Source organism: Somniosus microcephalus, chromosome 11, assembly GCF_052327205.1.
Source record: "Somniosus microcephalus isolate GS21.2 chromosome 11, FLI_Smic_1.0, whole genome shotgun sequence".
Taxonomy (NCBI): domain Eukaryota; kingdom Metazoa; phylum Chordata; class Chondrichthyes; order Squaliformes; family Somniosidae; genus Somniosus; species Somniosus microcephalus.
The window spans coordinates 226,445,370-226,459,893 of NC_140997.1; the positions used below are offsets into that span (position 1 = coordinate 226,445,370).

General features: G+C 49.4%; 1 protein-coding gene across 1 annotated transcript in view; it reads left to right on the forward strand.

Moving 5' to 3' along the window:
* The first annotated feature begins 10,485 nt into the window (after positions 1–10,485).
* The window catches only part of LOC147111305 (transmembrane prolyl 4-hydroxylase-like), a 65,342-nt gene continuing 61,303 nt past the window's right edge, over positions 10,486–14,524 (forward strand). The window contains exons 1-2 of the mRNA XM_086002066.1: positions 10,486–10,941; positions 13,800–13,881. Coding sequence (XP_085858192.1) covers positions 10,504–10,941; positions 13,800–13,881 — 520 coding nt within the window. The 5' untranslated portion in view covers positions 10,486–10,503. The remainder of the gene's footprint in view (positions 10,942–13,799; positions 13,882–14,524) is intronic.

The window sequence follows — 14,524 nt, forward strand, 5'->3', positions numbered from 1 at the left end:
GAATGAGAGGTGATCTCATTGAAACATAAAAAATTCTGAGGGGGATTGACAGGGTAGATGCTGAGAGGTTGTTTCCCCTGGCTGGAGAGTCTAGAACGAGGGGGCACAGTCTCAGGATAAGGGGTCGGCTGAGATGAGGAGAAATCTCTTCACTGAGGGTTGTCAATCTTTGGAATTCTCTACCCCAGAGGGCTGCGGATGCTTAGTCGTTGAGTATATTCAAGACAGAGATCGATAGATTTTTGGACTCTCACGGATCAAGGGATATGGGGATCGGGCGGGAAAGTGGAGTTGAGGTCGAAGACCAGCCATGATCTTATTGAATGGCGGAGCAGGCTCGAGGGGACCTATGGTCTACCCCTGCTCCTAATTCTTATGTTCTTGTTAATATAGATAAGTCAAACCCCAATAATCTATTTAATGTGAGGACAGGATTCGGTTTGCTGTAATCTCCCCTGCCTTTGGTCACCATCAAGACTCGCCCAACACTAACATCTACTAGCGCAGGGCACCGGAGGGCAACTGTCACACATGGAACTGCACCTCAGCATGGAGTCAACATCTAGGAGAGGAGGGAGGGGAGACAACTGCCATGAAAAGAGTAAAGGTACAAGGTATCAAAAAAACACCCCAGAAACAGAACTTAAGTAAAATATAATGAATTTCCCTCCACCACCGGCGCACCGTGGCTGCAGTGTGTACCATCTACAAGATGCACTGCAGCAACTCGCCAAGGCTTCTTCGGCAGCACCTCCCAAACCCGCGACCTCTTCCACCTAGAAGGACAAGGGCAGCAGGCACATGGGAACATCATCACCTCCAAGTTCCCCTCCAAGTCACACACCAAAAAGAAATATAGAAAGACTTGCATTTCTATAGCGCCTTTCACGACTACTGGACATCCCAACGCGCCTTACAGCCAATGAAGTATAGCGCCGTGGGATCTTTTACGTCCACCTGAGAGAGCAGATGGGGCATAAAGGAGGCCTCACACCTCTGTTTGGCAAACTATTTGAAACAAATGGGTGGTTGTAAAACATGAGGTAAGGGTTGCATTCGGCAGGAAGAGAACCATAAACCGAGATGGTATAAGAGACAGATGCCATGTTTAACTTAGTTAGAAGGAAGAGAAGAAAAGAAAGAAAGCTGCATTGGAAAACCTGGTGGGGGGTTGGAGAAACCATCTTTACGATTTCTCCTTAAATTTGCGCACAGTAATAAAATAAGAACATAAGAAATAGGAGCAGGAGTCGGCCATTCGGCCCTTCGAGCCTGCTCTGCCATTCAATGAGATCATGGCTGATCTTTTGCCTCCACTCCATTTACCGGCCCTATCGCCATATCCCTTGATAACCCTTACTAGTCAGAAACCTATGTGACTTCTGTTTTGAATATACCCAATGACTGAGCCTCCACAGCCCTCTGGGGTAGAGAATTCCAAAGATTCACCACCCTCTGTGTGAAGAAATTTCTTCTCATCTCAGCCCTGAATGGCCTACCCTTTATCCTGAGGCTGTGGCCCCTGGTTCTAGGCTCCCCAGCCAAGGGAAACATTCTCTCAGCATCCACCCTATCAAGCCCTGTAATAATTTTGTATGCTTCAATGAGAACCCCTCTCATTCTTCTGAATTCAAGAGAATGCAGGCCTAGTTTACTCAATCTCTTCTCATACGACAGTCCCGCCATCTCAGGAATCAATCTCGTGAACCTTTGTTGCACTCCCTCTATGGCAAGTATATCCTTCCTTAGGTAAGAAGACCAAAACTGTACACAGTACTCCAAGTGTGGTCTCACCAAGGCCCTATTTAATTGGAGTAAGGCTTCTTTACTCCTGTACTCAAATCCTCTTGTAATGAAGGGCAGCATACCATTTGCCTTCCTAATGGCTTGCTGCACCTGCACCTGCACATTCACTTTCAGTGCCTCATATACAAGGACACCCAGGTCCCTTTGAGCATCTGCATTCCCCAAGCTTTCACCATTTAGGAAATACTCTGCCTTTGTGTTTTTTCTACCAAAGTGGATAACTTCACATTTATCCACATTATATTCCACCTACCATATTCTCGCCCACACACTGAGCCTGTCGAGATCCCCCTGAAGCCTCTTCACATCCTCTTCACAACTGAAACTTCCACCTAGCTTTGTATCATCAGCAAATTTGGAAATGTTACATTTAGTCCCCTCATCCAAATCATTGATATAGATTGTGAATAGCTGGGGCCCAAGCACCGATCCTTGCGGTACCCCACTAGTCACAGCCTGCCATCCTGAAAAAGACCCGTTTATCCCTACTCTTTGTTTTCTGTCTGTTAACCAATTCTCAATCCATGCTAGTATATTACCCCCAATTCCATGTGCCCTAACTTTGTTCACCAACCTCTTGTGTGTGACCTTATCGAAGGCCTTCTGAAAATCCAAATACACCACATCTACCAGTTCCCCTTTGTCTACTCCACTAGTTACATCCTCAAAGAACTCCAATAGGTTTGTCAAACAGGATTTCCCTTTCATAAATCCATGTTAACTCTGCCCAATCTTACTATTAGTTTCTAAGTGCCCAGTTATTGCATCCTTTATAATAGATTCCAGCATTTTCCCAACTACTGATGTGAGGCTAACCGGTCTGTAGTTCCCCGTTTTCTCTCTCCTTCCTTTCTTAAATAGCGGGGTTACATTTGCTATCCTCCAATCTGCAGGAACCGTTCCAGAATCTATAGAATTTTGGAAGAGGACAACCAATGTGTCCACTATCCCAATGGCCACCTCTTTCAAAACCCTAGGATGTAGGTCATCCAGTCCTTGGGATTTATCGACTTTTAGTCCCATTAATTTTTCTAGTACTGTTTTTTACTAATAATAATTTCTTTAAGTTCCTCATTCTCGCCACACCCTTGGTTTTCTCGTATTTCTGGGAGGTTTTTGTGTCTTCCTCTATGAAGACAGAAACAAAGTATTTATTTAATTTCTCTGCCATTTCCTCATTCCACATTATAAATTCTCCCGTCTCTGACTGTAAAGGACCTACATTTACCTTCGCCAGCCTTTTCCTTTTCACATACCTATAGAAGCTTTTACAATCCATTTTAATATTTTTCGCTAGTTTGTGCTCATATTCCATTTTCCCTTTCTTTATCAATTTCTTGGTCCCCCTTTGCTGATTTCTAAAAAGATCCCAATCCTCAGGCTGACTGCTTTTTCTGGCAACTTTATAAGCTTCCTCCTTTGACTTAATACTAGCTTTAATTTATTTTGTTAGCCATGGTTGGATCACTTTTCCTTTTGGGTTTTTATGCCCTAGAGGAATATATGTTTGTTGCAAATTATGCATTATTTCCTTGAATGTTAGCCATTGTATGTCCACCTTCATACCATTAGTGTAGTCTCCCAATCTACCATGGCCAACTTGTCCCTCATATGTTTGTAGTTTCCTCTGTTTAGATTGAAGACCTTAGTTTCAGATTGGACTACATCACTCCCAAGCATAATGTAAAATTAAATCATATTATGGTCACTTGTCCCTAAAGGCCCCTTTCCCACAAGATTATTGATTAGCCCTTTCTCATTACACAGTACCAGATCCAGAATAGCCTTTTCTCTGGTTGGTTCCTCCACATACTGATCCAGGAAACCATCTCGCATGCATTCCAAGAATTCGTCCTCCACACCATTAGTGGTATTTTGATTTGCCCAGTCAATATGCAGATTAAAGTCCCCCATGATTAACATATTGCCCTTGTTACATGCACTTCTAATTTCTCGATTGATACTGTGCCCTACATTACCACTACTGTTTGGTGGCCTATACACAACTCCCACCAATGTTTTCCGCCCTTTGCTGTTTCTTAGCTCCACCCCAACTGATTCCAGTTCTACATCACAATCTGCCAAGCCAAGATCTTTTATCTCTACCGTACCGATCTCATCCCTTATTAACAGCGCTATGCCACCTCCTTTTCCTTTTTGTCTGTCCTTCCTAAATGTTGAGTACCCTGGAACATTCAGTTCCCAGCTTTGGTTACCCTGCAACCATGTCTCTGTAATGGCAATTACATCATACCCATTTACTTCTATTAGTGCCATTAATTCATCCACCTTGTTGCGAATGCTACGTGAGTATTGTGTGCAGTTTTGGTCGCCTTATCGGAGGAAGGATGTTCTTGCCATGGAGGGAGTGCAGCGAAGATTCACCAGACTGATACCTGGGATGGCAGGAATGACGTATGAAGAGAGATTGGGTCGATTGGGCTTGTATTCACTAGAGTTTAGAAGAATGAGAGGGGATCTCATTGAAACTTATAAAATTCTAACAGGACTAGACAGACTAGATGCAGGAAGGATGTTCCCGATGGCGGGGAAGTCCAGAACCAGGGGTCACAGTCTAAGGATAAGGGGTAAGCCATTTAGGACTGAGATGAGGAGGAATTTCTTCACCCAGAGAGTGGTGAACCTGTGGAATTCTCTGCCACACAGGGCAGTTAAGGCCAATTCATTAAATATATTCAAGAAGGAGTTAGATATATTTCTTAAAGCTAAAGGGATCAAGGGATATGGGGAGAAAGCAGGGACAGGGTACTGAATTTGGATGGGTTAGGGTGTTTTAGATTAATGGTTTGTGGGTTAGGGTGTTTTAGATGAATATTTTGTGGGTTAGGGTGTTTTAGATTAATGTTTTGTGGGTTAGGGTGTTTTAGATTAATGTTTTGTGGGTTAGGGTGTTTTAGATTAATGTTTTGTGCATTAGGGTGTGTTAGGTTAATGTTTTGTGGGTTAGGGTGTTTTAGATTAATGTTTTGTCATTAATAAATGAAGTAAATTATCAAACATATTACTGTCTCTAGTTGTACAAATCTGTTTAAGGGTAAGGAAGGAATTATCTAACATACACATACAATGAAAGGGCAGGGGAGTGGGACGAGCTGAGAGTCAGCACAGGCTCGAGGGGCCGAATGGCCTTCTTCCGTGCTGTAACCATTCTATGATTCTATGAATACAAATACACTACGTGCACACTGTATGTGCACTACATGTCCATTACATGCACGCTACATCCAGACTTCACATGCTCTGTAACATAAGAAAACTACTAGGCACTTGGTCTAAGCGTTAAACAAAGCTTTAATCAACTGTTTTACAACATGGAGGTCTAGTTGTGTCCTTCACTAGTTCCTGTAAAGAATGTCCTGCGCAAGCTGGGCCCGTGCCTGAGTATTTATACTCTCCCTGGACAGCGCCACCCGTAGGCTGCTCAGTATTATTTCATAAGTCTTTCTTTCATGAATGACTGATTCATGTCACTCTGCATATACAACACACACATACGTGACATGCATACTGCACGCCAACTACACACACTGCGCACTGACTCTGCCCACACATGCAACAACTTACATTCATGCAGAGACGTTCATGGCCCAAGACGCATTACAGGAGAACAAAGTGAGCAGGAAGTTGCATAAAAGTTACTGGAGAAAAATGAACGTCCAGTCAGGAGATGGTTCTTAACGAGGCTTATAAAGGTGGGGGAATACCAGGCAAGGCATGAGGGATTTAGGGAAAGAGTTTCAGAGGGCAGGGGCACCGGTGGCTGAGGCTCTGCAGAGGACACTTAGGCCAGAGCTGGAAGAGGGCAGGGTGTGTGCCAAGGAGTGGGGCTGGAGGTGACTGCAGAGGTTGAGTGCAGTGGGATTGTAAATGGATTTGAAAACAAGAATGAGGGTTTTAAAGTTGATGCTGCTGGAGTTAGGAAGCCAACAGTAGCATAGCAAGAACAACAACTTGTATTTATATAACACCATAAACGTAGTGAAACGTCCCAGGGCACTTTACAGGAGCGTTATCAAACAAAATGTGACACCGAGTCACATAAGGAGAAATGAGAACAAAAGCTAGTTCAAAGAGGTAGGCTTTAAGGAGCGTCTTAAAGGAGGAGGGAGAGGTAGAGAGGAGGAGAGGTTTAGAGAGCGAATTCCAGAGCTTAGGGCCTAGACAGCCAAAGGCACGGCCGCCAACAGCGGAGCGATTAAAATCGGGGATGCGCAAAAGGCCAGAATTGGAGCGCCGAGATCTTGGAGTGTTGCAGGACTGGCAGGGACAACAGTGATAGGGAGGGGTGTGACCATGGAGGTATCTGAAAACAAGGATGAGAATTTTAAAATTGAGGGGTTGCTTAACTGAGAGCCAATGTAGGTCAGCGAGCACAGGGTGAACGGGACTTGGTGCGAGTTAAGATATGGGCAGCAGAGTTTTGAATGAGCTCAAGTTTACGGATGGTGTAAGGTGAGAGGCGGGCCAAGAGAGCACTGGGAGTGCAGGTTTCTCAGGATGGGAGGTGATACGAACAGCAGAATTCTGGATGATATAGTTAGAGCATAGTGAAGTTTGAGAGGCCGATGTGGAAGAGAAATAAAACTGTGAGGTAGAAAGAAAGAAATAAAGAAAGACTTGCATTTCTATAGCGCCTTTCACGACCTCAGGACACCCCAAAGCGCTTTACAGCCAATGAAGTACTTTTTGAAGTGTAGTCACTGTTGTAATGTAGGAAACCTGGCAGCCAATTTGCGCACAGCAAGCTCCCACAAACAGCACTGTGATAGTGACCAGATAATCTGTTTTAGTGATGTTGATTGAGGGATAAATATTGGCCAGGATGACGAAAGTGTGGATGAGGGTTTTGACAGCAATGAGGCTGAGGTTGGGACAGAGGCAAGAGGTGGAAATGACCATTTTGGTGACGTGGGGCTTAATCTCAGATCAGGGTCAATCCGAACACAATGGTTGCACACCATCAGGCTTAGCCGAAGCAAGCAGCCAGAAAGGAAGATGGAATCGGTACCAGAGATGCAAAGGTTCTGATGGGAACCTAACAGAATGGCTTCCATCATGCTGATGTCACGCTGGACAAAGGTCCAGCTCATCCATTGTTTCCCCCCTCCCATCCCTTGCCTTGTCCTCCCCCCTGCACTTGCATTGTTCCCTCAATCCCTTGCATTGTTCCCCCCCTCCCATCCCTTGCATTGTTCCCTCAATCCCTTGCATTGTTCCCCCCCTCCCATCCCTTGCATTGTTCCCCCCAATCCCTTGCATTGTTCCCCCCAATCCCTTGCATTGTTCCCCCCAATCCCTTGCATTGTTCCCCCCAATCCCTTGCATTGTTCCCCCCAATCCCTTGCATTGTTCCCCCCAATCCCTTGCATTGTTCCCCCAATCCCTTGCATTGTTCCCCCAATCCCTTGCATTGTTCCCCCCAATCCCTTGCATTGTTCCCCCCAATCCCTTGCATTGTTCCCCCCAATCCCTTGCATTGTTCCCCCCAATCCCTTGCATTGTTCCCCCCAATCCCTTGCATTGTTCCCCCAATCCCTTGCATTGTTCCCCCAATCCCTTGCATTGTTCCCCCCAATCCCTTGCATTGTTCCCCCCAATCCCTTGCATTGTTCCCCCCAATCCCTTGCATTGTTCCCCCCAATCCCTTGCATTGTTCCCCCCAATCCCTTGCATTGTTCCCCCCAATCCCTTGCATTGTTCCCCCCAATCCCTTGCATTGTTCCCCCCAATCCCTTGCATTGTTCCCCCCAATCCCTTGCATTGTTCCCCCAATCCCTTGCATTGTTCCCCCCAATCCCTTGCATTGTTCCCCCCAATCCCTTGCATTGTTCCCCCCAATCCCTTGCATTGTTCCCCCCAATCCCTTGCATTGTTCCCCCCAATCCCTTGCATTGTTCCCCCCAATCCCTTGCATTGTTCCCCCCAATCCCTTGCATTGTTCCCCCCAATCCCTTGCATTGTTCCCCCCAATCCCTTGCATTGTTCCCCCCAATCCCTTGCATTGTTCCCCCCCCAATCCCTTGCATTGTTCCCCCCAATCCCTTGCATTGTTCCCCCCAATCCCTTGCATTGTTCCCCCAATCCCTTGCATTGTTCCCCCCAATCCCTTGCATTGTTCCCCCCAATCCCTTGCATTGTTCCCCCCAATCCCTTGCATTGTTCCCCCCAATCCCTTGCATTGTTCCCCCCAATCCCTTGCATTGTTCCCCCCAATCCCTTGCATTGTTCCCCCCAATCCCTTGCATTGTTCCCCCAATCCCTTGCATTGTTCCCCCCAATCCCTTGCATTGTTCCCCCCAATCCCTTGCATTGTTCCCCCCAATCCCTTGCATTGTTCCCCCCAATCCCTTGCATTGTTCCCCCCAATCCCTTGCATTGTTCCCCCCAATCCCTTGCATTGTTCCCCCCAATCCCTTGCATTGTTCCCCCCAATCCCTTGCATTGTTCCCCCCAATCCCTTGCATTGTTCCCCCCAATCCCTTGCATTGTTCCCCCCAATCCCTTGCATTGTTCCCCCCAATCCCTTGCATTGTTCCCCCCAATCCCTTGCATTGTTCCCCCCAATCCCTTGCATTGTTCCCCCCAATCCCTTGCATTGTTCCCCCCAATCCCTTGCATTGTTCCCCCCAATCCCTTGCATTGTTCCCCCCAATCCCTTGCATTGTTCCCCCCAATCCCTTGCATTGTTCCCCCCAATCCCTTGCATTGTTCCCCCCAATCCCTTGCATTGTTCCCCCCAATCCCTTGCATTGTTCCCCCAATCCCTTGCATTGTTCCCCCCAATCCCTTGCATTGTTCCCCCAATCCCTTGCATTGTTCCCCCAATCCCTTGCATTGTTCCCCCAATCCCTTGCATTGTTCCCCCAATCCCTTGCATTGTTCCCCCAATCCCTTGCATTGTTCCCCCAATCCCTTGCATTGTTCCCCCAATCCCTTGCATTGTTCCCCCAATCCCTTGCATTGTTCCCCAATCCCTTGCATTGTTCCCCAATCCCATGCATTGCTCCCCAATCCCATGCATTGTTCCCCAATCCCTTGCATTGTTCCCCCAATCCCTTGCATTGTTCCCCCCAATCCCTTGCATTGTTCCCCCCAATCCCTTGCATTGTTCCCCCCAATCCCTTGCATTGTTCCCCCCAATCCCTTGCATTGTTCCCCCCAATCCCTTGCATTGTTCCCCCCAATCCCTTGCATTGTTCCCCCCAATCCCTTGCATTGTTCCCCCAATCCCTTGCATTGTTCCCCCAATCCCTTGCATTGTTCCCCCAATCCCTTGCATTGTTCCCCCAATCCCTTGCATTGTTCCCCCAATCCCTTGCATTGTTCCCCCCAATCCCATGCATTGTTCCCCAATCCCTTGCATTGTTCCCCCCAATCCCTTGCATTGTTCCCCCAATCCCTTGCATTGTTCCCCCCAATCCCTTGCATTGTTCCCCCCAATCCCTTGCATTGTTCCCCCCAATCCCTTGCATTGTTCCCCCCAATCCCTTGCATTGTTCCCCCAATCCCTTGCATTGTTCCCCCAATCCCTTGCATTGTTCCCCCAATCCCTTGCATTGTTCCCCCAATCCCTTGCATTGTTCCCCCCAATCCCTTGCATTGTTCCCCCAATCCCTTGCATTGTTCCCCCCAATCCCTTGCATTGTTCCCCCAATCCCTTGCATTGTTCCCCCCAATCCCTTGCATTGTTCCCCCAATCCCTTGCATTGTTCCCCCAATCCCTTGCATTGTCCCCCCAATCCCTTGCATTGTCCCCCCATCCCTTGCATTGTCCCCAATCCCTTGCATTGTTCCCCCAATCACTTGCATTGTTCCCCCAATCCCTTGCATTGTTCCCCAATCCCTTGCATTGTTCCCCAATCCCATGCATTGTTCCCCAATCCCTTGCATTGTCCCCCAATCCCTTGCATTGTTCCCCCAATCCCTTGCATTGTTCCCCCAATCCCTTGCATTGTTCCCCCAATCCCTTGCATTGTTCCCCCAATCCCTTGCATTGTTCCCCCAATCCCTTGCATTGTTCCCCCAATCCCTTGCATTGTTCCCCCAATCCCTTGCATTGTTCCCCCAATCCCTTGCATTGTTCCCCCAATCCCTTGCATTGTTCCCCCAATCCCTTGCATTGTTCCCCCAATCCCTTGCATTGTTCCCCCCAATCCCTTGCATTGTTCCCCCAATCCCTTGCATTGTTCCCCCAATCCCTTGCATTGTTCCCCCAATCCCTTGCATTGTTCCCCCCAATCCCTTGCATTGTTCCCCCCAATCCCTTGCATTGTTCCCCCCAATCCCTTGCATTGTTCCCCCCAATCCCTTGCATTGTTCCCCAATCCCTTGCATTGTTCCCCCCAATCCCTTGCATTGTTCCCCCCAATCCCTTGCATTGTTCCCCCCAATCCCTTGCATTGTTCCCCCCAATCCCTTGCATTGTTCCCCCCAATCCCTTGCATTGTTCCCCCCAATCCCTTGCATTGTTCCCCCCAATCCCTTGCATTGTTCCCCCCAATCCCTTGCATTGTTCCCCCAATCCCTTGCATTGTTCCCCCCAATCCCTTGCATTGTTCCCCCCAATCCCATGCATTGTTTCTTCCTTTTGAATGTTGTCCCATGAGCACGTGGTCGTCTCCACGTACGGCAACGCGATGACGTCACTGCAGGCGGGCCGCACAGCAGCTCGGCGAGATGACGTGGAGCGCGGCCAGCTCCGTGTCCCGAGCCGGGTTTGGAGAGAGCGGCCGGCCGGGGGGAGGGCCGGAGCGGAGCGCAGTCGGTGCTGACGGGAGGCCGGCGCGCCGCTCCCATCCACTGACCGCCGGCGGGGAGGCCGGCGAGCGGGGGCTGAGGATGTCCCCGAAGGACAGCGTGTGCTCGCGCTCCTATTTCGTGGTTGTCATGGTGTTTGTTCACGTTTACATCCTCAATGTGATGGCCCTGCTGCTCTACGTCTACTACACCAGCGAGAGCGCGCACCCGCCGGCCGCCCAGAGCGCCGGCCCACCGCAGGGTCAGGGTCAGGGCCCGCCCGAGCCCCAGCCCCAACCGGCTCGCACCCTGCACCAGGCTCGCACTCTGCACCAGGGCGCCGCGCTCGGCCGCCTGCACCGCCTGGAAGGCATCAAGGTGAGGGGGCGGGGCGGGCCTGAGTGGAGATAGGGCCGGTGGGGGTGAAGGAGGGGGCGGGGGGTGAAGGAGGGGGCGGGGTGGGGGGGGTGAAGGAGGGGGCGGGGTGGGGTGAAGGTGAAGGCGGGGGAGAGGGGCCGGGGTGAAGGCGGGGGGGAGGGGCCGGGGTGAAGGCGGGGGGGAGGGGCCGGGGTGAAGGCGGGGGGGGAGGGGCCGGGGTGAAGGCGGGGGGGGAGGGGCCGGGGTGAAGGCGGGGGGGGAGGGGCCGGGGTGAAGGCGGGGGTGGAGGGGCCGGGGTGAAGGCGAGGGGGAGGGGCCGGGGTGGTGGAGGGGGAGGGGCCGGGGTGGAGGGGGAGGGGCCGGGGTGAAGGAGGGGGAGGGGCCGGGGGTGAAGGAGGGGCCGGGAAGGGGGGGAGGGGCCGGGGTGAAGGAGGGGGAGGGGCCGGGGTGAAGGAGGGGGAGGGGCCGGGGTGGGGGAGGGGCCGGGGTGAAGGAGGGGGAGGGGCCAGGGTGGGGGAGGGGCCAGGGTGAAGGCGGTGGAGGGGCCGGGGTGAAGGCGGGGGAGGGGTCGGGGTGAAGGCGGGGGAGGGGTCGGGGTGAAGGCGGGGGGGGGGGGCCGGGGTGAAGGAGGGGCCGGGGTGAAGGAGGGGCCGGGGTGAAGGAGGGGGAGGGGCCGGGGTGAAGGAGGGGGAGGGGCCGGGGTGAAGGAGGGGGAGGGGCCAGGGTGAAGTAGGGGGAGGGGCCAAGGTGAAGGGAGTCCAAGTGAAGTTAATTGTTTTCTCGGTGAACTAAATGGAATGTCAGAGGGTCAGATGGCCATGACTGCGTTGGTGTACCGCCTAACTGCCAGTTACTAAAGGGTCCTGGGAACAGGCTGATCACCCATCTGCTTAGCCAAGAATGAATGCTTGATATGAGGAGAGGCATCTTGTGGGGGATCAATCAACAGACAAAAGATATAGCAGTTTATTTCTATTGAGAAACCTACGTGAAGGAGCCAAGCCCGTGTTACAGGAAATGACCAAGATTCGGAGAGGTGGTGAGGTAAATCGAAGAGTGTTGGTGGTACAGTATTGGGTTTGGATTTTAAAAACCTGTAGGTTGTAGGGGGGGGGAAGAAAGATTGAGGGAGATGAAGAGTTCCAGAGTTGAGGTCTTGCGAACATACGAACAATGACGGACAGGTAAAGACCCTCTGGTCCATCCAGCCCGTCCCACACAATTGTGATACCTTGTGTATCACAATATATACACTCTCCCCACCCCACCTCACCCCAAACCATGTGATCTCCTGGGAGAGGTGAAAAACCAGATTAAAAAACCCAGGTCAATTTGGGGGGGGAAAATCTAGGTACGTCCTCTCCGACCCATCTAGATGATCGAAACTAGTCCAGGAGATCGCTCTGGCCCTGAATTCACTGAAGTAGCTACCTTTTGTAAGAGGTGATCTCCGCCCCAGCCAGAAACAGGTCCAGCTCTCGCTTGAAGGAATTCAGCGAATGAGCGTCCATCGCACCAGATGGCAGCCTGTCCCAGAGATCCACTATTCTCTGGGGGAGAAGAACCATCTCCTGACGTCTAACCTAGATCTGGCCTTATACAACTTCAAATTGTGATCCTTGGTCCTCTCTAACCTATTTAATTGGAACAAACTGTCAGCTCGAACACTCCATTCCTTCATTATCTTAAACCTCAATCAGATGACTCCTAAGTCTACGTTTCTCTGAAGTGTAAAGTCGTAAAAGAGTGTGTTAGCGTAGGGTGCACCGTGATGAGTCTTCATTTCAACTTAGTGCTATGTAAGGAGGAGTAAAAATGTAATTGCAAAATACTGCGGATGCTGGAAATCTGAAATAACAACAGAAAATGCTGGAAATACTCAGCAGGCCAGGCAGCATCCGTGGAGAGAGAAACAGAGTTAACGTTTCAGGCCTGGGACCCTTCATCAGAACTGGAAAAAGCTGGAGATGTAACAGATATTAAGCAGGTGCAGAGACAGGGGGGCGGCGGTGGTTAGGAGGGGAGGAAGAAATAGAAAGAACATCCTGTACTTTTGTAAATCGGAACAGCACCTCCTCTTTCGAGTGGGCACTTTGCAGCCTGCCGGACTCAACATTGAGTTCAACAATTTCAGATAATTATCCCTGCCCCCATTTTTCATGCAGTATGATTTTTGCCATTTGCAACATTTTATCTTTCCTGCCTCTTTACAAAAGTACAGGATGTTCTTTCTATTTCTTCCTCCCCTCCTAACCACCCCCCCCCCCCCCCCGTCTCTGCACCAGCTTAATATCTGTTACATCTCCAGCTTTTTCCAGTTCTGATGAAGGGTCCCAGACCTGAAACATTAACTCTGTTTCTCTCTCCACGGATGCTGCCTGGCCTGCTGAGTATTTCCAGCATTTTCTGGAGTAAAAATGTGTTTGATGGCATATTTGGAGCTGAGGAGAAACATGAGGGGGTAAATTCAGAGGAGCGATGACCATAATAGTATTGATAAAACAGAAACAAGAAAGGTTGTAGTGGAGAGAGGAGTTGGAGATTTGAGGTGAGAGAAGGATCACCAATCAGATCATGAGTTGTTTCCCTTCTATCTTGACCAGGAATGCAAGGGAAGTGTCAGGAGTGATCCCAGTGGGCTAGTGCTATTGGGAGGGTCGCGAATTGAAATGCTAATCGCATTATGCTCACGTGCAAGACACTTCTTATGTGAGCAGTTGCTATTAAGGACATATTTATTTTCTGTTACATTCGCTCATCGGTAACTGGTTCTGTAGCCTTAATTTCCATCCTTAGGATCCATATTTTTGTCACTGTTATAATTACTGTCACATTACATTGTTTTTCTTTCTTTGCAGGTTGGTCACATGCAAAAAGTGGATCTAGTTCCTAACAAAGTACACTACTTGAAAACGCTGAGTCTAAAACCACTTCTGTTTGGTAAGGATTTGAATGGTGTCTTCAGTGATCTTGGGCAAGTGGAAGTTGAATCCTTGTCTTGGTGTGTTTTGAAGTTGGAATCCAGAGTGATAGCTTTAACACAAGTGGCAACAATTTGCAAACCCCTAGTGTCATGAATCTCATCATTCATGAAGAAATGACTCATGAAATAACACTGGGCGGCCAGCTGGTGGCGCCGTCCAAGGAGTATAAATACTCAGGCGTGGGCCCAGCTTGCTCAGGATGTTCTGTAACCAGGAACTAGTGATGTAACTAGAATCTCATGGTTGTGAAACAGTTGATTAAAGCCTTGTTTTATACTCAACCAAGTGCTTAGTGAATTTTCTTACGTCACCTAGTATCAAAAAGTTTGCATTATATTAGTAAGGACAAAATGGTCATTTGTAATTTAGCCTGACCAATGATTTCAAAAAATCATAGAATAGTGCAGCACAGAAGGAGGCCATTGGGCCCATCGAGTCTGCTCCGGCTCTTTCGAAGAGCAATCCAGTTAGTCCCACTCCCCTCGCTCTTTCCCCAGATCCCTGCAATTTTTTCTCCTTCAAGTATTTATCCAATTCTCCTTTGAAGGCTACTAATGAATATACATGCACCACCCTATCAGGCAGTGCATTCCCAATCC